This window comes from Raphanus sativus, unplaced genomic scaffold (assembly GCF_000801105.2).
Source record: "Raphanus sativus cultivar WK10039 unplaced genomic scaffold, ASM80110v3 Scaffold1270, whole genome shotgun sequence".
Taxonomy (NCBI): Eukaryota; Viridiplantae; Streptophyta; class Magnoliopsida; order Brassicales; family Brassicaceae; genus Raphanus; species Raphanus sativus.
The window spans coordinates 506-23,528 of NW_026616583.1; the positions used below are offsets into that span (position 1 = coordinate 506).

General features: G+C 37.3%; 4 protein-coding genes and 1 non-coding gene across 5 annotated transcripts; all 5 read left to right on the forward strand.

The window, feature by feature from the left end:
• The first annotated feature begins 1,121 nt into the window (after positions 1 to 1,121).
• Positions 1,122 to 4,478, forward strand: LOC108822445 (CSC1-like protein ERD4). Its single transcript, XM_018595520.2, has 6 exons — positions 1,122 to 1,570; positions 2,043 to 2,200; positions 2,292 to 2,570; positions 2,653 to 3,476; positions 3,564 to 3,819; positions 3,911 to 4,478. Exons 1-6 carry the CDS (start codon positions 1,300 to 1,302, stop codon positions 4,292 to 4,294), a joined length of 2,172 nt encoding a protein of 723 aa, XP_018451022.2. The 5' UTR covers positions 1,122 to 1,299; the 3' UTR covers positions 4,295 to 4,478.
• A 627-nt stretch (positions 4,479 to 5,105) lies between these two features.
• Positions 5,106 to 6,067, forward strand: LOC108819226 (photosystem I reaction center subunit psaK, chloroplastic). Its single transcript, XM_018592224.2, has 3 exons — positions 5,106 to 5,301; positions 5,536 to 5,616; positions 5,692 to 6,067. The coding sequence occupies exons 1-3, from the start codon at positions 5,218 to 5,220 to the stop codon at positions 5,917 to 5,919; spliced, it is 393 nt and encodes a 130-aa protein (XP_018447726.1). The 5' UTR covers positions 5,106 to 5,217; the 3' UTR covers positions 5,920 to 6,067.
• Positions 6,068 to 8,840: 2,773 nt separating this feature from the next.
• Positions 8,841 to 18,193, forward strand: LOC108822457 (ABC transporter C family member 1-like). The gene is made up of 27 exons (XM_018595541.2): positions 8,841 to 9,124; positions 9,471 to 9,902; positions 9,994 to 10,172; positions 10,264 to 10,303; positions 10,373 to 10,529; positions 10,730 to 10,844; positions 10,937 to 11,017; positions 11,301 to 11,325; positions 11,426 to 11,482; positions 11,670 to 11,735; positions 12,061 to 12,135; positions 12,289 to 12,396; positions 12,473 to 12,607; positions 12,734 to 12,840; positions 12,925 to 13,018; positions 13,116 to 13,283; positions 13,372 to 13,512; positions 13,609 to 13,809; positions 13,912 to 14,010; positions 14,119 to 14,271; positions 14,367 to 14,752; positions 14,841 to 15,021; positions 15,265 to 15,588; positions 15,771 to 16,527; positions 16,608 to 16,729; positions 17,145 to 17,832; positions 17,942 to 18,193. The coding sequence occupies exons 2-27, from the start codon at positions 9,570 to 9,572 to the stop codon at positions 18,037 to 18,039; spliced, it is 4,890 nt and encodes a 1,629-aa protein (XP_018451043.2). The 5' UTR covers positions 8,841 to 9,124; positions 9,471 to 9,569; the 3' UTR covers positions 18,040 to 18,193.
• A 289-nt stretch (positions 18,194 to 18,482) lies between these two features.
• Positions 18,483 to 18,555, forward strand: TRNAE-CUC (transfer RNA glutamic acid (anticodon CUC)). Its single transcript has one exon. It is a non-coding gene; the product is annotated as a tRNA-Glu (tRNA).
• A 1,352-nt stretch (positions 18,556 to 19,907) lies between these two features.
• LOC108822684 (uncharacterized) lies at positions 19,908 to 21,784 on the forward strand. The gene is made up of 3 exons (XM_018595825.2): positions 19,908 to 20,255; positions 20,472 to 21,320; positions 21,411 to 21,784. Exons 1-3 carry the CDS (start codon positions 19,908 to 19,910, stop codon positions 21,678 to 21,680), a joined length of 1,467 nt encoding a protein of 488 aa, XP_018451327.2. The 3' UTR covers positions 21,681 to 21,784.
• Positions 21,785 to 23,023: the final 1,239 nt, after the last annotated feature.

Consider the following 23,023-nt stretch of genomic DNA (forward strand, 5'->3'; position numbering starts at 1 on the left):
AATAACGCTTCCACCTCTAAATAAAGAAAGAAAAAACTAGTCCTGACCATTCAGAACATGTCTTAAATCTTACAATTTCAGCTAATCAGCTACTTCAATCATTTTAGTATGATAAACTGTAAGCCTGCCGCCGTTTTAAGTTAATTGACCAAGTTAACCATTTCCGACTTCATAAAGTCTCATAATTTTCTGCCAAGTAATTCCTAAAAGAACTGCCATTACTAATTTTAGTTCTGTGGCCACAAGTGAATTTCAGTCAATTACTTTACAATTAGCCTTTTCTTTAGCTTTTCCTCTTTAGTCCACAAGTTCTCTAACAATTTTTTTTCAAACTTTACTCGGTAATCACTTGACTGACCTGTTCGTTCAATTATAAATACAATATTTGCTCACTAATACTCCTTACATTTTTAATAGATATCTTTTTAAAAAATTCGATGATCTTTTTAATTCTTAATATACTATACAGTTTATTTTTTTATTCGTTAATTATAATTAGTTAGATAGTTCTTGATTTTTGTATTAAAATATATAAAATTAAATAACTTTACATACACAACTCCAAAACGCCAACTAATAGAAAACAGAAAAAATAAGAGCTAAAACTTAAAAGTTCAAGTACTATTATATAAATTTAATTTGCAATATAGCTTTATTCGCTAAATATTACAATATAATATACATACATATAGTAAGAAACCCATCTAGTAACCTCTAAAGAATCTCTGAAGGCAAGTTCTAGTTGACATATGGTTTAGCTATTTTAGTTTTCAGCTTCAAATTTGAGTAAAATTGCTAAATAACCTTTTAAACCAAAGGTTGTTTCTCTCTAATCAATACTAGAAAAAGACATAACTGAAAAAGAAATAATAAAAAAACAATGCTGAAAGCATATTGACAAAATAAGATAATAATTTTGTAGAAATTTTTAAAAAAGGAAAAGAAGTAAAGAGAGGTCGCTGAAGTAGGGTTACAACAAGTCCTTGTCCATTGGAGTCTCTTTCGTCAACACCTGTCGGCCTTCTCAATCAAACACGCTCTTCACTCTCTTCTCACACCTCTCTCCCTCTCTCCATAAACACAAAAGCCAACTCCCCTCAGGACAAGCAATCTCAAAAAATACTCAATCAATTTCTTATATTATTATTTATTTACTTTCTTTTTTGCCTTTACTCCTTTGAATACAAAACAACCAAAGCTTTTTCTCTCTCACCTGCAATTTACCAGAAGAAGCAACAAACGGTTACTTTCCTCTTTTAAAACGTCTACCCAGGAAACTCTGAGAGCAGATTAGAGTAGATGGAGTTTGAATCATTCCTGGTGTCCTTAGGGACATCAGCAGTCATCTTCGTCGTTCTCATGTTTCTCTTCACCTGGCTCTCTCGTAGACCCGGTAACATTCCCGTTTACTACCCTAATCGGATCCTTAAAGGAATGGATCCGTGGGAAGGCAGCTCCTTGACCCGAAACCCATTCGCCTGGATCCGTGAAGCTTTCACTTCCACCGAACAAGACGTCGTTAAGCTCTCCGGCGTCGATACTGCCGTCTACTTCGTCTTCTTGAGCACCGGTTCGCCTTCTGTTCTGTTCTGATCTGGGTTTCTAATTTTACCTAATAAAGTTTCCATCTTTGCAGACAATTGTGGAGAAAAACGTTTCCTTTTTAAGGATTTTTTGTTTGTATATTGTTGGCTCTGATGAAGATCTTGTTTTGCTATGTTTATGTCACTTTGTCTTTATCTGCTTTAAATAAAGTACCCTTTTTTTGAGTTTTGAGTGTTAGACATTTGAGATTGAAATTAGAACCCTTAGGACACATGTTTTGCTTTGATAACTTTGGTTTAAGTTATTAGTGATTGACTTTGTGTGTAATGTTCTTGTTTTATTGTTGCACTGACTGGCTGATCTGAGTCAATTTTTTATTTAACCAGATCTATATGATGTGATGCTGGTCAAGCCAAAAAGTTTCTTTCTTTGGATATGTTCAGTGTCTCTTCTTCATTGCTCTAACACAAGTGTTTTTTTTTTTTTTGATGAAACAGTTCTTGGGATATTTTCTTTGTCGGCTCTTATTCTCTTACCGACTCTACTCCCATTATCCGCTACAGACAACAGCTTAAAGAACTCAAGGAACGCCACTGACACCACTAGCAACGGAACCTTTAGCCAACTTGATAACCTATCAATGGCTAACATCACTGTAAGTAGCAGCAAACCCACACACACACACATAACTTCAATTCCTTCAGATACACCGAAGTTTTTTGATCCTTTTTTTCTGTTTTTAACAGAGAAAGAGTTCAAGGCTGTGGGCGTTCCTAGGAGCGGTTTACTGGATATCTGTGGTCACATACTTCATGTTATGGAAAGCTTACAAGCACGTCGCTTCGTTGAGAGCTGAAGCGCTGATGTCTAGCGAAGAAGTATTACCAGAGCAGTTCGCTATTCTCGTTAGAGACATACCTTCCCCACCTAATGGTGAGACACAGAAGGAGTTTGTAGATTCTTACTTCAGAGACATCTACCCTGAGACCTTCTACAGATCCCTTGTCGTAACAGAAAACAGCAAGGTAATCTATCTATCCATCTATCTGCTTGTTCTGTCTTTTTAAAGTCTCAATCTTTCTTACTCATTGGCTCATGTTTTTGTAGATTAATAAGATATGGGAAGACCTGGAAGGTTACAAGAAGAAGCTAGCGCGTGCAGAAGCAGTATTCGCAGCAACTAGTAACAGACCAACCAACAAAACCGGCATGCTTGGGCTCGTCGGAGAGCAAGTAGACAGCATTGAGTATTACACAAAGCTGATCAACGAGTCAGTAACCAAACTAGAAGCAGAGCAGAGAACGGTTCTCGCTGAGAAGCAGCAAACCGCAGCGGTTGTGTTCTTCACAGACAGAGTCACTGCAGCTCTAGCCGCTCAGTCTCTACACTGCCAGATGGTTGACAAATGGACGGTGACCGAAGCTCCGGAGCCTCGCCAGCTCATCTGGGAGAATCTCAAGATCAAGTTCTTCAGCAGGATAGTCAGGCAGTACCTGATCTACTTCATCGTTGCTATAACCATATTGTTCTACATGATCCCTATAGCGTTCGTCTCCGCCATCACCACTCTCGAGAATCTCCAGAAGACGCTTCCCTTCTTGAAGCCGATCGTGGAGATAGGCTTCATTAAAACCATCTTGGAGTCTTACCTCCCTCAGATTGCGCTCATCGTCTTCTTGGCTATGCTGCCTAAGTTCCTCATGTTCTTATCCAAGTCTGAAGGGATCCCTTCGCAGAGCCACGCCGTTAGAGCTACCTCCGGGAAGTACTTTTACTTCTCGGTCTTGAACGTCTTCATCGGTGTTACCCTCGCAGGGTCTTTGTTCCAGAATTTGAAGGCTCTTGAGAAGAAACCAAACTCAATTATCACCGTTTTGGCTACTAGTCTCCCTAAGAACGCTACTTTCTTCTTGACCTACGTTGCTCTCAAGTGAGTTTCCCTTCCTCTTCACTTATATTATACTATAGTATATATGTTCTATAAAACTTATGTTTCTTGAAATCTTGAAACGTTCAGGTTCTTTGTTGGTTATGGTCTCGAGCTGTCTAGGATCATACCTTTGATAATATTCCATTTAAAAAAGAAGTATCTATGCAAAACCGAAGCAGAGGTCAAAGAAGCTTGGTATCCAGGAGACTTAAGCTACGCGACTAGGGTTCCTAGCGACATGCTCATCCTCACTATCACCTTCTGCTACTCCGTGATCGCTCCTCTTATCCTCGTATTCGGCGTTATCTACTTCGGTCTAGGGTGGCTCATCCTTAGAAACCAGGTCAGACTCTCTCTCTCCCTAGTTTTTTAAGTTTAAGCACGTTCTCAGGTGGATCTTGATCTTGATCTGGCTTTTTAACGGTTTATGACAGGCTTTGAAAGTGTACGTTCCAGCATACGAGAGCTACGGGAGGATGTGGCCGCACATTCACACTCGCATTCTAGCGGCATTGTTTCTGTTCCAACTGGTTATGTTTGGTTACTTGGGAGTCAAGCTATTCGTTTGGGCGACTCTCCTGGTTCCTCTCATCTTCATCTCTCTCTTATTCGGTTACGTGTGCCGCCAGAAATTCTACAAAGGGTTCGAACACACGGCTCTAGAGGTGGCTTGCCGTGAGCTGAAGACGAGACCGGATCTCGAGGAGGTTTTCAAAGCGTACATCCCGCATAGCTTGAGCACTCACAAAGGAGACGATCACAAGTTTAAAGGCGCCATGTCTCGTTATCAAGACTATGCTGCGATATCAGCCGCTTAAACATTTGAATCCTTATTATTATCTCACAGATTTGTTTTTTTTCTTTTAGAAGCTTTTATTGTTGTTGTGTGTGATTTTAGGGTTTGTTTAGGGTTTTTTCGTTTGTATGTGTTCTTTGGTTGTTGTATAACTTGTAACCCATGCAAGCTACGCTTTAATTATCAACTTCGTCAGTCTTCGTTCAGATGTTAAATGTTTTCGTGTGTTTGATGTCCGTACACTTGTCAATATGTTACCTGTGGTGTCGATGAGTGAGTGTAACCCATTATCTAAGACATTTCAACGAGGACAAGGATCCAAGAAACTGCAACATTTTCTTCAAAACCACATTACAAAACCCCGTCTCTGCATTTTAACAGTGAAAAAAATTCAAGAAAGAAAAAAGAATGAGGAAGAAACATTTGCTTAATAAATATCATAACGCATGAGTCCTAATCATAGTTGTTCTGTTTTGTTATCTTCTCTCTTTTACTTTTGTTGATCCTCGAATCAGTTGCCGCTCTCGCATTTTTGAGCTTTCGAGTCTTGTCCAAGCAACTGAGGAGGTCTATTACTATCCTTCAAATGCGTATTAATGGGACTCAATTGCGAAGCCCAAAATAAACACCCACAAAAGTATAAATGCGCCAAAAATGAAGCCCAAATAAGGAAATGTTCAGAAACAAATTCTGCGATGTGTCAAAGACACGACAGCCTTATCCAGATACCAGATTTTAAATCAGCCAATAGTCACTCGACGCGTCAGCAAGGAGTAATCAAAACAGAATCCATTTCTGTGATCGTCAAAGCCACACGATGATCCTTGGCTAAATCATTTTAAAGACTTATCAGAAGAAAAAAATCAGGTAAAATCAAAAATAAGAAGACTGGTTGCAGAAGAAAATATAAGTTTTTTATTTGCTTTCACGTAAGAGTCAAAGAAAATGGCGAGCACTGTGATGACTACACTGCCTCAGTTCAATGGTCTTCGAGCTAGCAAGATCTCTGCAGCTCCAGTGCAAGGCCTGGTTTGTCATTTTCCTTTTTCTTATAAAATGTTATTTGATCTTCTATACACTTACGAAACTTACATGCATACAGAATATATATAGAAAATTTAGGGGTTCAATTTTGTTCTTGATTGATCATATTTGACAAGAGACTTTGTAATATAGTATGAAGTTGTGTTTATTACATCACAACGATAATTTTAGTTAAAAATTCTCAAGTTTTAGTTAAAGTTACATTTTTAATGCTCTCAGGCAACTGTTGTGCCCATGAGACGCAAGGGGAATGGAGCTTTGGGTGCAAAGTGTGACTTCATTGGTTCATCAACAAATCTGGTAACTAAAACAAATATGAAAAAACCTTAATTAAGTATCAGCAGCAATAAATAGATTATTATGCTCTCTAATTAGATAATGGTAACGTCGACGACTCTGATGTTGTTCGCTGGGAGATTCGGACTAGCACCATCAGCCAATAGGAAGGCGACAGCTGGGCTTAAGTTAGAGGCACGTGACTCGGGTCTACAAACGGGTGACCCAGCCGGGTTCACTCTCGCCGACACTTTGGCTTGTGGTACCGTTGGTCATATCATCGGCGTCGGAGTTGTCCTTGGTCTCAAAAACATTGGTGCTATTTAAAAACATGTTCATTTGTATTCTGTCAACTTGTAGATTTTTAAAAAACAAAGTTCTCAAGAACCCGAGGGGAGATCTAGTCAATGTTTATAATGTTTGTATCGCATTGTATTCCTCTTTAAAACAACTAGAACGACCGCATCTTCAAGTATGTAACGTGAAGCGAAGGCATTGTTCCCTTGTTAGAAAACACAAGTACTAGGTTTTATAAGTTTTACGTAAGCTTACATTAAAACTATGATGATAATATTTAATAGATCACATGAGTCATAAAGTAGACCCAGGCACTCTACATCTGTGTACTAGGCGATCTTTAACAAAGTTCATGTTGCAATCGCGTCTTTAGTCATCATCCATACATATTCGAAAGAGAAAAACCAAAGGTAACATTTGTCCTAAACAGAGAAGTAGCATTTTCATTCATGTCATAGATCATCATGTCTTTTTATTTTCTTATAAACTGATCAAGTCAATTACAAAAGAATCAAACATGCGACTAGCTTCAAAATATTTTTTCTCCAATAAGAAAAGGAAAACATAATTCAGTCGAGATAATTGAACAAAAGGAATTATTCTTTAGTTGGCCAACAACATCTTGGTCACTGAAACTTCATCATGTAACTCGTCAATGATTCTTACTTCTCACCTGAGACCCCTTTTGATTTATCGCACAGATCTTCGAGCATATTAAACCTTTTGCGGTTGTACTGGAATGATGATGCATTGGGTAGTTTCATCGAACCAGACGTGAATAAATTGATATAGCAAGAGAGAATAGTATACATAATTGAAGCGAATCTCCTTTGTAAAGTCTTTCTTTATAATTGTGTGGATTTTGTATCTTGTTTTATAGGCTTATATATCTAGAACCGCTACAAATACGAAAAAATAAATTTTGGAAAACTGTAGCTGAGTGGTTTAGCAATAGGCTTGCGTAGAAGTAGAACCAAACAATTTTTCCTTGAGAAAAAAGACTTCTGTGTATTCGACCAATGTAATGAGAGAATCGATATCAATGAGTACTATTTCTATTTCGTAGTATCAGTTTCTTTAGTTTAGTTAGTTAAAACATTTTGGCCAGTATGTAATAATGTAATGCAGACATCTGGATTCAAACTCGGATCTAGCGTTGAGGCGTTTCTAAGATCTTATCGAGGAATCAAAACATTTTGGCCAGTATGTTATAATTGTCCTAACTGACACGATTACAACTGAATACATAACTGAAGTTTGAACCCAGAAAATAAGTCAACTATCAAAATGTAGAAGGAAAAAAAAAACAAAATTTCTCTGAGCAATGTTATTTGTGTCGTAAAATTGTTAGTTTATCGGATTCTTCTCTCGTTAGCTGCGTCATCTTCTTAATGAACCAATGGTCTAAAAAGAGGGTTTGAAACCGAAACCACATAACAGATAAAGTATTCGCATATTAGCTGATAACGTAGAAGTAAAACAATATTGTCAGCTTTCTCAACCTACTAAACAATGGAAGCTGAGATTGAAACTAAAAAAAAGAATTATGTACATATGTAGTCATTGCATCGCATGTGATCAACATTTTCCACCGACTAACTTAGCAATAAGTATGTGACTATATTAAATTGCTAGTAGTAGTGGTGAACTGTAGGCATTGATAATACGTTGTTCAAGTATCGTTTGTTTTATTTTGTAGTAGTAGTAGTAGTAGGAGAGTGGATGAGTCATTATGCTTTTGACCAGTAATTAACTCCGGAGTTTCCATGACTTTGAGAAAGTTACGAGATCTCTTTAACAAAACTCAAAAACAGCTATTAGCGTTTAAAATCATCATCGGGTCTTCATCATAATCGTGATTCAATAGGTTTGGAGTTATAACTGTTATTTATAGTAATTTAGAGTCTTGATCTTGTCATCAAATCATTCTATGTAATGCCCTCTTAATCAAACGATCTAAATGAGATGTACATGTAAATTGATATTTGAATATTTACTCCGATCCACAAAACATCGTCATCATCAACACTGACCTGGGCACTCAAAATATCAATTTGTTACACTACTGCTATTATGTACTATGTAATGGCAATGTAACGCTCATACGGTTAATGAATCCCTTATCTAATCACGACGTGACATTTTTGTGTGTTTAACACCGTTCATATCATATCGCAAATCAGGATATACCGTTCTGTTATTCCATTTCAAGAATATTTAGTTTTTAGAGTTTTTTTGGATATGTCTCCGAAAATATCTTTTTAACATTATAGATAATCAAATCAATTTTTAATAACTTTTGAACATATAACCCGGAAACACAACCAAAGTTTAAAGTTAATCAAGTAGTGATAGATTAATGGTCATTTTTTGGGTTTGGTGTATACATATATATCAGTTTTTGATTCGATTCCCCTAAAAACTATATTATTGTTACTTGGTTAATATGGATTTGAGTTTCAATCTATGTGATTAATATGATGGACTGTAACAGATAATAACTGATGATCGGTCTACCTCTGGTATTAATCGAAAAATATTTTCAAACTCGGATAAAACTATGTAATACCTAATCCACTATGTAGCATTAAATACGTTCCAATTTCTTCGAAACTAACTGAATCAGCCTAGAATAATAAAAGAAAGAGTTAAAAGTTAAGTAGACATCTACGTATTTATTTGTTTATAGTTAAGACTATGTCGTTGAGTAGCCAAGAAAGATTAACATAGTCCTCCATGTTTGCTGTAACAAAATCATAGTTATTTAATTAAATTTAGCTAATTTACCCGATTTGTTTCTTTAAAAAAAATTAAATAAGTAGTAGAAAAGGTTGTGGTTGTTGTTACCTAAATCTAAATGAATGATTAATATGAAAATCTTTTTGACTCTCTCGATATATATAAAATATATGAATATAATAGCAAGTTGTGACGCATCGTTTTGCTTCCTCAAAATCTCAATCTCTCTCTCTCTCTCTCTCTCTCTCTCGAGTTTATAAGATTACGTTTACGTCTTTCCTCCAAATCTCCGGCAAAACCTGTTCTCTCTCTCTCTCTGTAGCCTCTTCGTCGACTACAGAGGTTTCATTTCCTCTCTTTCTCTGCGTTTACCTTTAAAGCTAAAGACAAGTATATCTTCAACGAATCAGTTTCTGCGCTTGTTACCATATTCCATCCTAATGCTCCTAATATCATTGGTAGAGCTACATAAAAGACATTTCTCATAAACTTTGAGGTTATCATCTTGGATTTGATGACATCTTGTTTCACATCCTACGTTTAGGAGAGAATCTTTTTTTTTTAATGTGGAAAGGAGCTAACCTTATGGTTCCTTCCCCTTATGGTGCCCGTCTCTGTTTTCCCTTTTTTCCCTTATGGGAAGAGGATAAAAAAGTTTGCCTCCACTAAAATGATTAGAATACTTTTCTTTTCTTCCGGCTAATATTTGATAAATAACCTGTCATCCACATCTTTTTTGTTTTGTTTTTTATGTTTTTCTCAAATGAGTACACAATCACATGATTAAAAAGTCCACTTTCTCAAACTGTCAACATCACCCCGTTTCTTTGTTTCTCTTGCAGATTCTTTTTTAAGGAGGTTGTTTGCAACTTCGTCATGTGCACTATTTGAGTTTGATACACACTTTGGAAGCAGAGGGATAAGCTCTTTCGAGGAAGAAGATGGGATTTGAGCTGTTGGATTGGTACTGCAAGCCCGTGCCTAATGGCGTGTGGTCGAAGATGGTGGACTATGCCTTTGGTGCATACACGCCTTGTGCTATTGACTCTTTCGTGCTCGGCACTTCTCATCTGGTGCTGTTGATTCTCTGCCTCTACCGCGTTTGGCTCACTGCAAAGGAGGACCACAGAGTGGATAAGTTCTGCTTGAGGTCTAAATGGTACAGCTATTTGCTTGCTCTCTTGGCTGCTTATAGTACTGCCGAGCCTTTGGTTAGACTGGTCATGCGGATCTCAATCTTGGATTTGGATGGAGCTGGGTTTCCTCCCTATGAGGTATGTCTCATCATCACTTGTTTTTTTTTTACGCTTTTGCTTCATTATGTTTTTACTGAAAGATTTTTCTTTTTTGTGGTTTCTTTGGTAGGCGTTCATGTTGGCTCTTGAAGCTTTTGCTTGGGGTTCTGCTTTGGTCATGACTGTTGTTGAAACTAAAACATACATCCATGAACTTCGTTGGTATGTCAGATTTGCTGTCATTTATGCTCTTGTGGGAGACATGGTGTTGTTAAATCTTGTTCTCTCAGTCAAGGAGTACTATGGCAGGTTTGTAATATTTGTCTATGCAAGTTTCATACCCTTGTCTGGCAGGATGAACTTATGTACTTAATTTTTTTTGTTTTTTTTTTGTTAACAGTTTCAAACTGTATCTTTACATAAGCGAGGTGGCAGTTCAGGTTTGCACATTGATACTCCTTTTTGCCTTCTCCAAACTTCTCTTTACCATGTCTTTTGATAATATCTAGGTTGCATTTGGAACTCTATTGTTTGTGTATTTCCCTAATCTGGATCCATACCCTGGTTACGCACCATTGCGGACTGAAACCTCAGAGGACTACGAGTATGAAGAGCTTCCTGGAGGAGAACAGATATGTCCTGAGAGGCATGCAAATTTATTTGACAGTAGGTCACTTTTACCTACTTCTCATTTCCATCCCGTGGATGTGGTTATGTATATTCTTTTCTATTTTATTGTGATAATCACCACAGAATCTCTGATCTCTGCTCTGTACTTACTACCTATCGGCAGCATTTTGTATAATAGTAGATTCTTCAACTTTGACTATTAAGTACCTTCTTACCAAATATTTTTCTCCCCACAGGAATCTTCTTCTCATGGTTGAATCCGTTGATGACACTGGGATCAAAACGGCCTCTTACGGAGAAGGATGTGTGGAGTCTGGACACTTGGGATCGTACCGAAACTCTCATGAGGAGGTATTTTTTCTTATCTTTGATAAACAATAACTGTTCTCTTACTGTCTACGACTGGTGTGGTTGTGTGATATATATTTTAATCTCCTCTATAGCTTCCAGAGGTCCTGGGAAAAGGAACTAGAAAAGCCCAAACCGTGGCTCTTGAGAGCACTGAACAACAGCCTTGGAGGAAGGTAAAGGAGAAACATCTTTGTAGAGTGTCATGTGTGCTCTTATCTCTTAGGAACATGGATTTATTGTTTGGGCTTGACTTGATGTGCGGTTTCTAAAACTACGCATCTGTGATTTTTAAAACAAATTATCTGGTTGTAATATAGTATATGCATTATGATTAATTAGGAGCTGTAAAACCTCTTATGGCTGTTTAGTTCAAGTATGTTTTTATGCATTTTTGAGTTGTGGAAACATCTTAAATATATTTCGTGTCTTATGGAAACGTGCTTCTGCATTTTGTAGGTTTTGGTGGGGTGGGTTCTGGAAGGTAATTTTGTTTATTTTAATAATACTGGTGGATTCAGAGGTCTTATATTAAGTGTGTTTGGAGCTGCTTAATCAAGTCTTTGATCTAAATTGTATCACAGATTGGGAATGACTGTTCACAATTCGTGGGGCCTCTACTACTGAATGAGCTCTTAAAGGTATGTTTCTTTCCCTTTCTTGCCTTGTAAAATTTTCATGCACATGTATTGCAGAGATGGATCCATATTCATTCTGGACAAAAAAATTAGTGTTTAACGTTCTTGGTAGATTTTAAATTCTATCATCCTTTGGATATTATTTTCTGACGATATCTCACAATTGTGGTCTTAATTAAACTTTCTGCAGTCAATGCAACTTAATGAACCAGCCTGGATAGGTTACATCTATGCAATCTCAATCTTTGTTGGTGTGGTATGCAACAACTTCCTCTTCCCCTCTGCCTTATTTTAATATTTTGCATTCTCAATCTTTGTTAGAGGTGTGAAACAAATGCATCTCGTTTTCTTGGTCTCTCCTCTTTTTTCAAGGACATCAAGGAGTCATTTATCTAGAATAGATGCTACAGAATTTTTACTGTTTCGAGCTGAGTTTAATCTTTGTCTGATTTAGAACCTGATGCTAATCGTGTAGTTTGTTGTCTTTGTATATTTATTACTTTTGCATGTATAGTTTTAGGGTAAGACTTTCACCAAGGGGTTCCTTTAGCGCTTGATGTTGTTGATGTTGACATTTTCAGGTATTGGGGGTTCTATGTGAAGCTCAATATTTCCAAAATGTGATGCGTGTTGGTTACCGGCTAAGGTCTGCACTGGTAAGCCAAGTTTCATTTTCTATTTCTTTTGCTACTTTGTTTTTTTTGTTCTTGTTCTGCCTCTCTTTATCTTGATGCAAAAACATGTGCTACTAGTATGTTTCTTGAAAGCTATGGCAGATTCTTTTATAATGTTTCTTTCTCCCTTGTTAGATTGCTGCTGTGTTCCGAAAGTCGCTGAGGCTAACTAATGAAGGCCGGAAGAAGTTTCAAACAGGAAAAATAACAAACTTGATGACGACTGATGCTGAGTCGCTTCAGGTTATACCATCTTTGTTATGTTTTACCTCTTTAGCTTTTGTCTGTTTCTTTCTAAAGTTTCTCCTGTGTTTGACAGCAAATTTGCCAATCACTTCATACCATGTGGTCGGCACCATTTCGTATTATTGTAGCACTGGTTCTCCTCTATCAACAATTGGGTGTTGCCTCCCTCATTGGCGCATTGTTTCTTGTCCTTATGTTCCCTATACAGGTCCGTACATTTTTTTAAATGCTTATTTTCCATATGTAAACTATTTGTCTTTGCTTCTCTGTTATCTCTCCCCCAAGTGTCTTTCAGTTCAATGACAATGTCTCGTTGTCTTTATTGTTGAAACAGACTGTTATCATAAGCAAAACGCAGAAGTTAACAAAAGAAGGGTTGCAGCGTACTGACAAAAGAATTGGCCTAATGAATGAGATTTTAGCTGCGATGGATACAGTGAAGTAAGGATCATTCACTTTTTTGTTTCGCAAGATTGGAAGTTTGAGGCAATGCTTGGACTCACTAAACCACCAAATGATATGTAGGTGCTATGCTTGGGAAAACAGTTTTCAGTCTAAGGTTCAAACTGTTCGTGATGATGAACTATCTTGGTTCCGGAAAGCACAACTTCTGTCAGCGGTATGTCTCTTTTAAGTGCAGTGACTGTTAATATTTCAGTTTCCTCTTTTCGATTCTGACTCATTATTCTTGGTCTTTTCCATTTTGTTTACTGCAGTTCAATATGTTCATACTAAACAGCATTCCTGTTCTGGTGACTGTTGTTTCATTTGGTGTGTTCTCATTGCTTGGAGGAGATCTCACACCCGCAAGAGCCTTTACTGCCCTTTCTCTATTCTCTGTGCTTCGCTTCCCTTTATTCATGCTTCCTAACATTATCACTCAGGTTATTTCCCTCAATTTTTCTTGCATCATGTTTTCATTTCTGGTAATAGTTGCTCCTAATTGCTCTTTTCATTTTTACCTTTTTGTAGGTGGTAAATGCTAATGTATCCTTAAAGCGTTTGGAGGAGGTATTATCGACAGAAGAGAGAGTTCTCTTACCAAATCCTCCCATTGAACCTGGACAGCCAGCTATCTCAATAAGGAACGGATGCTTCTCTTGGGATTCAAAGGTCTCATTTGTCTATTTTATCCTATGTTCTTTACTTCTTTTACTTTAATTTCATTACATAAAAAAGTGAGCCACCAATATTTATATACATATGCAGGCGGATAGGCCAACCTTGTCAAATATCAACTTGGATGTACCTATTGGCAGCTTAGTTGCAGTAGTGGGAAGTACTGGAGAAGGAAAAACCTCCCTGATATCTGCTATGCTCGGAGAACTTCCAGCTTTATCTGATGCGACAGTTACTCTTAGAGGATCAGTCGCTTATGTTCCGCAAGTTTCATGGATCTTTAACGCAACAGTATGTTTCTTATATGCTTCTTGTCTTCTATAGTACGGTTTCTTATGTGCTTTTAAGATATCTTTTGCATGCAGATTCTGAATGGTAATTTACATTGTGTAGGTACGTGACAATATATTGTTTGGTGCTCCTTTTGACCAAGAAAAATATGAAAGGGTGATTGATGTGACTGCACTGAGGCATGATCTTGAGTTACTGCCTGTAAGTTTCGTTAACGAATTGCATCGGTTATGTTGGTAGCGTGGACTTCTCTTCTCTAGTTCTCAGGTATCTAAGTTTGTTGCCTCTTCTTTTCTGTTGATTGATTAGGGTGGTGATCTCACGGAGATTGGAGAAAGGGGTGTTAACATAAGTGGGGGACAAAAGCAGAGAGTTTCTATGGCTAGGGCCGTCTACTCAAATTCAGAAGTGGTCATATTAGATGACCCGTTAAGTGCCCTTGATGCACATGTTGGTCAACAGGTAAACTATTCTTCTTGTTTTGCCACATCTCTCTTCCTTATTACTGCTTTTGACCAAACATTGTTGATCTGATCTTTGAAACCGGGCTGTTATAGGTTTTTGAGAAATGCATAAAAAGAGAACTAGGGAACAAAACGAGAGTTCTTGTTACAAACCAGCTCCACTTCCTATCACAAGTGGATAAAATTCTACTTGTCCACGAGGGAACAGTGAAAGAGGAAGGAACATACGAAGAACTTTCCCAAAGTGGCCCATTGTTCAAGAGGTTAATGGAAAACGCTGGGAAGGTTGAAGAATATTCGGTTGAAAATGGAGAAGCAGAAACAGATCAAACGTCTGTAAAACCAGTTGAGAACGGCGACACTAATAATGTGCAGAAGGATGGAGTGGAGACAAAGAAACCCAAAGAAGGAGAAACCTCTGTGCTCGTTAAGCGAGAAGAACGTGAAACTGGAGTTGTGAGTTGGAAAGTTCTGAAGAGGTTAGAACTATTTTTCTTTTTCTTTTTGTGTTGTTGAAGGTCTCATTGTAACTAATGACTATATTGAGGTGTTACTACCATGTTCCAGGTACCGGGATGCACTTGGAGGTGGCTGGGTGGTGATGACGCTGCTCATATGCTACGTCTTGACTCAAATATTTCGAGTGTCAAGCAGCACTTGGTTGAGTGAGTGGACTGATGCTGGAACTCCAAAGAGTCATGGACCCCTCTTCTACAATATTATCTATGCTATTCTCTCCTTTGGACAGGTATGAATTGCATTTGGTAAATGATTGAGTCCTTAACAATATATAAACTAAACATTGAAGACCAATTAAATGATTGAGTCATGGACCCCTCTTCTACAATAATTAATATCCGTTTGAAAATATAAGTTTTAGATAGGCTAGACCGATTTTTAGAATATTGTTAAAGACAGACCCACTAAGAATGAACGTAACCATGTTTCCTCTCCTAAACTGTTATGCTAAGACTTGTCTTCTTTGTTTCAGGTCTTTGTGACGTTGACCAATTCATATTGGTTGATAATGGTCAGTCTCCATGCAGCTAAAAAGATGCATGACGCTATGCTTGGTTCCATACTAAGGGCTCCAATGGTCTTTTTCCAAACCAATCCGTTAGGAAGGATAATCAATCGATTCGCAAAAGATACGGGTGATATCGATAGAACGGTGGCAGTCTTTGTCAACATGTTTATGGGTTCAATCGCCCAGCTACTTTCAACTGTTATCTTGATTGGCATCGTCAGCACTTTGTCCCTCTGGGCCATCATGCCTCTCTTGGTCGTGTTTTATGGAGCTTATCTCTACTATCAGGTAAAAATACCTTTTAAACGCTTTGTATGAGATTATTGATTAGACATGTGCTAGACCGAGTTTTAATAATATTGTTCTAGAAAACATTTTGTCTAGGTCTGATTTGCCGCCTAGACCGATTTTTAGAACTCTACTGATTGGTGTTGTGTGTACTTAACAAGCCATTCTTTCCTTAATTGTAGAACACATCTCGTGAAATTAAACGTATGGATTCCGTTTCAAGATCTCCCGTGTATGCTCAGTTTGGAGAGGCATTGAACGGTTTATCAAGTATCCGTGCTTATAAAGCATACGACCGTATGGCTGAGATAAACGGGAGATCAATGGATAACAACATCAGATTCACGCTTGTAAACATGGGTGCAAACCGTTGGCTAGGAATCCGTTTGGAAGTTCTGGGAGGCCTCATGGTTTGGTTAACCGCTTCGTTAGCCGTCATGCAGAACGGTAAAGCAGAGAACCAACAGGCGTTTGCATCCACGATGGGTTTGCTACTCAGCTACGCTCTGAGCATCACCAGCTCGTTAACGGCTGTGCTGAGACTCGCGAGTCTTGCCGAGAACAGTTTGAACTCGGTCGAGCGCGTTGGAAACTATATCGAGTTGCCATCGGAGGCTCCTTTGGTTGTTGAGAACAACCGTCCACCTCCTGGATGGCCATCGTCTGGTTCTATAAAGTTTGAAGATGTTGTTCTTCGTTACCGTCCTGAGTTGCCTCCTGTGCTTCATGGGGTTTCGTTCTTTATCTCTCCGATGGATAAGGTGGGGATCGTTGGAAGGACAGGCGCTGGGAAGTCGAGCCTCTTGAATGCTTTGTTCCGGATCGTGGAGGTGGAGAAGGGAAGGATCTTGATCGATGAGTGCGACATTGGCAGGTTTGGACTGATGGACCTGCGTAAAGTGCTTGGAATCATACCTCAAGCGCCTGTTCTTTTCTCAGGTATGTCAACAACTTCTTTCTGGTACTTGTTGTTTTTCTTCTCATGAGTCAATAACTGATGTGTCTTTTGTTTATCTTAGGTACCGTGAGATTCAATCTTGACCCTTTTAGTGAACACAACGACGCTGATCTTTGGGAATCTCTTGAGAGGGCTCACTTGAAAGATACTATCCGGAGAAACCCTCTTGGTCTTGATGCTGAGGTACTTAGTTTAACGTTTTACTTTTTTGAGAGTGTGTGTTTATTAAATCTCTAGATGGACTAGTGATTAAGCTGATTGTTAGGTGTTTATGCGTTGATGAACTATTGATTTGTTTTATATACTTTTTATATTTGTATAAGATATTTTAGTTTTTTTTTTGCTTTAATTATCAAAATTAGATATACAAAACAAAAAGAATTAGATAAGTTAATAGATTTTTACTAACATATTAATTAATTTAACAGATTTAGACTAATTCAAATCGATTTAACTAATTTAAACCGATTTGAATCATATAAATGAGATTTTAAAAATTCATTTCGGTTATGATCGATTTGCTGCTTAGGCACTGTTTAGACCTATTTTTAGAACCATGTATTTATTGGAGTAACTCAAAGTCTTTTTCTTTTGTCAGGTATCTGAGGCAGGAGAGAACTTCAGTGTTGGACAGAGACAGTTGTTGAGTCTTGCACGTGCACTGTTGCGAAGATCCAAGATACTTGTCCTTGATGAAGCAACCGCTGCTGTTGATGTTAGAACCGATGTTCTCATCCAGAAGACCATCCGAGAAGAGTTCAAGTCATGCACAATGCTAATCATCGCTCATCGTCTCAATACCATCATCGACTGTGACAAAGTTCTCGTTCTTGATTCCGGAAAAGTCAAGGAGTTCAGCACACCGGAGAATCTTCTATCGAACGGAGAAAGTTCATTCTCGAAGATGGTTCAGAGCACAGGAGCTGCGAATGCTGAGTACTTGCGTAGTATAGTGCTTGATAACAAACGTAACAGAGATGCTAACGGTGATGGTGGTGATGATTCATCACAACCTTTAGGAGAAGGGCAGAGAAAATGGCGAGCGTCTTCTCGTTGGGCTGCAGCTGCTCAGTTCGCTTTGGCCGTGAGCCTCACTTCATCTCACAACGACCTTCAAAGCCTCGAAATCGAAGATGATGACAGTGTTTTGAAGAGAACGAAAGACGCTGTAGTCACTCTGCGCAGTGTTCTCGAAGGGAAACATGATAAAGAGATTGAAGAGTCTCTTGTTCAACATGATATCTCGAGAGAGCGTTGGTGGCCATCTCTTTACAAAATGATCGAAGGTAATGTTGTTGTGAAGATCTATCTCTCTGCTACTTCATTGAGAAATGTTTGAAGTTTTATTGATTTAAGATTTTTTTTTTGTGTGTACACACACACACACACTTTCAGGGCTTGCGGTGATGAGCAGATTGGCGAAGAACAGAATGCAACACCCGGAATACAACATAGAGGGGAGATCGTTTGACTGGGACAACGTTGAGATGTAGGGGAAGAAAGGCTTTACATAAGTTGACCTAAAGGTCTCATTTTATGAACTTGTCGACTTGTTTCTTGTAGTACACGGAACAATATGTCCATTTAAATGCAATTATGTACACAGCCAAAAAAGAATCAGTTTAATTTAGTCAAGTTTCTAAAATCTACATACAGTACATAACTTTCTGTAAGGTCATATTTCCTAGAAAACAAAGCCAAATATCAATTTGGAGATTGGTTCCCAGTGTAGAAAGGTTACCCAATTGATACATGCTTGCTTTGGCAATGTTGGGAGAGTTATCTCATGCTGAAACCTCACGTGATTTACAAGAAACTATGTTAAAAGAAGAAATTTTAGGTTTTGGGATATGATAGACCACAAGAATTGCTATCGATTGATACAATTGCCTTCTTTATAGACGTTTAGACTTTCATTCACTTTGATAATCACAAATCCGTTGTAGTCTAGCTGGTCAGGATACTCGGCTCTCACCCGAGAGACCCGGGTTCGAGTCCCGGCAAAGGAGATTTTTTTGTTATCACGTGGCAAAGCTTATCACATTTATTGGTTTTTAGTTTTAACTTCATCCTTGGCTCCTCGCTTTAGCCAATATTAAAGTATTTGACGTAAAAAGCGTGACGTTTGCGAAAGCCGAGGCGTGTAGTGAGTTTGTTTCCCATGTGTGGCTTAATGGACTTTCACGCCTTTGTCTAAAAGGGAAGCAAACGTATGCATTATGCAACATCTATTAATGATTTTGTTCGGACTTTGTAAATCGTTTCTTTTTTCACAACTTTTTGTGTGTAGAACGCGAGCGTCATTTATCATCATGCAGTTTACTTTTACATTCATAATAAAGTGAATACGTAGTATACCTTTGCAAATACCCAACTACACACGTTCAAATTAAAAATACCGATTTCACTCCATGTAAGACATGTTAAACTTATTTTATTGTTTAGTTATAAATAAAAGCGACTTGTTATCCTTACATTTAAAGTTTTTTTTTTGGTAAAATACATTTAAAGTTATGTCTAAGGTAGAGTAGATGTATACATTTTTCGTTTTGTTGACAAAGATTTGGATTTAAAAAAATTGGGGTTGACTTGTGTGTGTGTGGAGCGAAAAAAAGCAGGAACATGAACGCATGTAAAAGCCAACGATCTTTTTGGTGAGGCTAGTATGAGCATAAAGAATGAAAAAACAATAAAAGAGCACGAAATAAGAACACTAGTTGCATGCATATTTTTCTTTAGCTTTCATCATTTCTTATTTTTCTTTGTACAAAAGTGTATAAGCTTTGGCAAACAAATTTGCACGGAATTTTAAATAAAACTAACTATTCTGAAATTTAGATAAATAAGTATATGCAACTAATGTTCTTATTTCTTAATTGTGAATCGACTTTGTTAAAATAGTTGTGAATTGTTGGTAAGAGAAAATGAATATTTATGTGATGAGTGGAGGAAGACAAAGGCAGACGGACGACAGTAATTAGGGAGGATTTATTATTCTTTTCTGTTTTTTTTCCTAGAAAAACACTGGAAAACATGATATAATGGATTCAACATGTTATCTCCTACTAAAACATGTTATTTATATTGATTAAAAATTTATTAAATGTTATTTTTAGATGAGTTACTTATGTCTTTGTTTTCGTGGTATACAATCAATGATTTGTGAAACGCTTAAACTCCTTGCCTAGTCCAGCAAACTCAATGGTTATAGGATCAACGATTCTAAACATAGAACACTAAACAACCCTATAAAAAAAACAAATAATTCCATTTCGATTCAGATCATTCAATTCATACTTTGTTCCTCATAAGATTTAGAAAATTTTGAAAACCCAAAAAAAAAAGAAAAAAAAGTTAGAAAATGGCAAGAGTTCATATATTGTTATGCTTCACCCTTTTATTTGCATCTGTAACCCTTTTTGACGTGGCTTCAGCTTTTCTGAAGCTAAAGCCATCTTTGCCTCAGATTGAAGATCCGAAGACGGTGGGTGATGTGGAAGGATACACTGTTCAAGTAGTGATGGTATTTGTGGGGGACCTCGAGAAAGAATGTCCTAAAACAAGCAAATTCAAAATGTTCTTCGACAAACTCAGAGGATTTGCCAAGTATGTTTGCCCACTAAAAATATTTGGCAAAAAAGATGATGCGGACATGAAGACCAAAGAAGCAGGCATCCTCAAATCCATCGCCTCTTTTGCTATTGGAAGGGTAAGTGAAAGAGGTTATTATAATTAGTGCCATTCTGACATTTTAATTTTTTATTTTTCATATATACGTTCAAATAAAAATTAGTGTTTTTATTTCATATAAATTTTTTCATAATAACGACTTACATACAAATTATCGCATAAAATCATATAATGCCTAAAGCGATCAGGCTAATAAACGATATTTATTTATTTCCACATGCAAATGTAATAATAGATAAAGAGTGAAATTCAAGAGGAGAAACAGGAAGCTATCGAAAACTTCAAGTTTATGAAATCCTTGGCTGGTAGAATTTTGGGTGGCCGCAAGAAAGAAGAGAAAGCAACCACGGCACTAACACCTGAACAGCTGAAAGAAATCAAAGATGGGATCTTGAAGTGGCAGACTACGATTGTTAAGATTACAAACACTATGGTAGTTAGCACAACAACCAGCGAAAGCTCTGAATCTACCACTGGAGGTTCTGAAGCCTCTACCACTGGAGGCTCTACTGGAAGTCCATCAAACAAACCAGAAGCTGGTTCAAACAAACCAGAAGCTGGTTCAAACAAACCAGAAGCTGGTTCAAACCCTGGAGGCGGAACTCCCTCTCAGGATACAAACAACGAATCCGAAGATACCACGAACACTGCTTCTACTGCAACTGAAACGGGAGGCTCTACGGGTCCTAACTCCGGAAGGTCTACTGGAAGTCCATCAAACAAGCCATCAGCTGGTTCAGACTCTGGAGCTGGAACCCCCTCTACGGATACAAACAACCAATCTCAAGCTTCCGCAAACTCTGCTTCAAGTGCAAGTTCTAGCCAGACTACGGAGATCACAGTGACAGAAGTCGAGACTCAGACATCCGAACAAGTTATGACATTCCTAATGAACCTAGAGAAAAAGAGTCCGCAGAAGGAGGAATACAAGCAATTTTTCGAGAAACTAAAGAGTACCATGACAGGAAAGGTTTCTTCTCCAAAGAAAAAAGGAGGCTTATTCTCTATGATCAAAGGTGCTGTTGGAAAAATAGGTGATGCCATGCAATTTATTCGTTCAAGAATTGGAAACAAATCAGCAGAAGTACGTTACAAAATGCATATTTAATTTAGAACGTTAAAAAACCACCAAACATCTATAATTTATTTATATTTGTCTTGGTAATATCGACAGGTAAAGAAGTCAATGGAAACTTACCAAGCAGAAGTGATAAAGTCTATGCAAGAGCTAGATGCAATCTACGCTAAAATTGTAAGCCAAAATCAAAGCAAGAAAGGAGGAGCTTTGACATGCACACCCGAACAACAAGCAGAGATTAAGACGACAATCACCAAATGGGAACAAGTCACAACCCAATTCGTTGAGGTTGCTATTAAGAGTGAAACTTCTACAACTTCTTCATCTTCATCATCAACTTCTACCGGAACGGCCCAGGCAAACTGAACTCAAAGATGACAAAACTAGTAACCAATAGCTAATAGTTTACATATTTAATTTTGATTGTAAATAAAACTAAGATTGGTGTAGCCCAGCAAATAATAACTATGTAAACGCATATGTAGTCTGTAAGCATTCTATATGTTGATCGTGTAAAAGTGATGATTTTGTAATGAAGATTTTCTGATTTTTTTCCCCTATTTCTAGATGAAATTAGCCACAATATATATATTTACTCTTGTGGTCTTTAACATATTAAGTTCTATATATCCCTTACTTATGAATCATATGTATGGAATTTGAACAGTATTCTCCCTAATGGTTGCCAGTTGCCACGTAACAATTTCATTAGAAATTTTTAGATTCATCATTACCACACATGGTTTATTCTGGAGTCAGTGCATGGCTAGAAGCCAGGACAAAACTTCAAAATTTCAAATGATTATTTTACTAAAAACCGTCGCCGGAGTACAGTTTAAGGCATGAGATAATCATTAGTTATAATTTATTTAAGTCGTTGGTTCAGTTTTTTGTGGAGAGTTGAGAAATGCAGCAAAACTTAAAACAAACGATACAAGCTGGAGAGAAGTCAAACTTCACGTGGCCATGCTGGTTATAGCCACGTCAAAATTGAGCCAAAACAAATTTTCGTCGGACAACGAAGCTTCAATCAACCACATGCTTAGATAGATAGTACGGACAAAATCACATTCAGTCACTGATAAATAATATTGGAATATTTTGTCAATAATGTCTTTCATGACTTCGCCAAGTTCGTATTGTTTATTGGTTTCAAAATTTAAACATATATTTATTTATTTACATTGTCTTTTTTTTACAAACATATGCCCACTGTTATGTTTAATTAGTTGTTCAAAAGTGGTATATGACATACATCAGAGAATATAATTTTAGCCAGCGAATTCTCAGAATACAGTAATTATTTAGGGCATTTTAAACTCAATTCTATATTTAACTTTAGATGTTATATGGAGTATAAAATATGTTCTTCTTTAACTTAACTATTTCTTACTTTAAATAAATGTTACTATTTTTTCTCTGTCTAAAAATGAAATAACATTATCTATATTTCTGTAAATATATATTGAATAGTTTCTGTAGTACGAGGGGGGGGGGAATTGACCCATTACAAATAATTATTATTTAAAAAATATAAAATCAAATATTCATTGTAAATAATCATATACTACTACTACTGAAAATTTGTATGGTCTCTATAAAATGGTCGTCTCTACGAGACTGAACACATTATAACCGTACTCGCACGCCAAAGATTAGTGGCAGGATTGGATTCTTTGAGTAAAGATTAGGACGTAATTAATAAAACT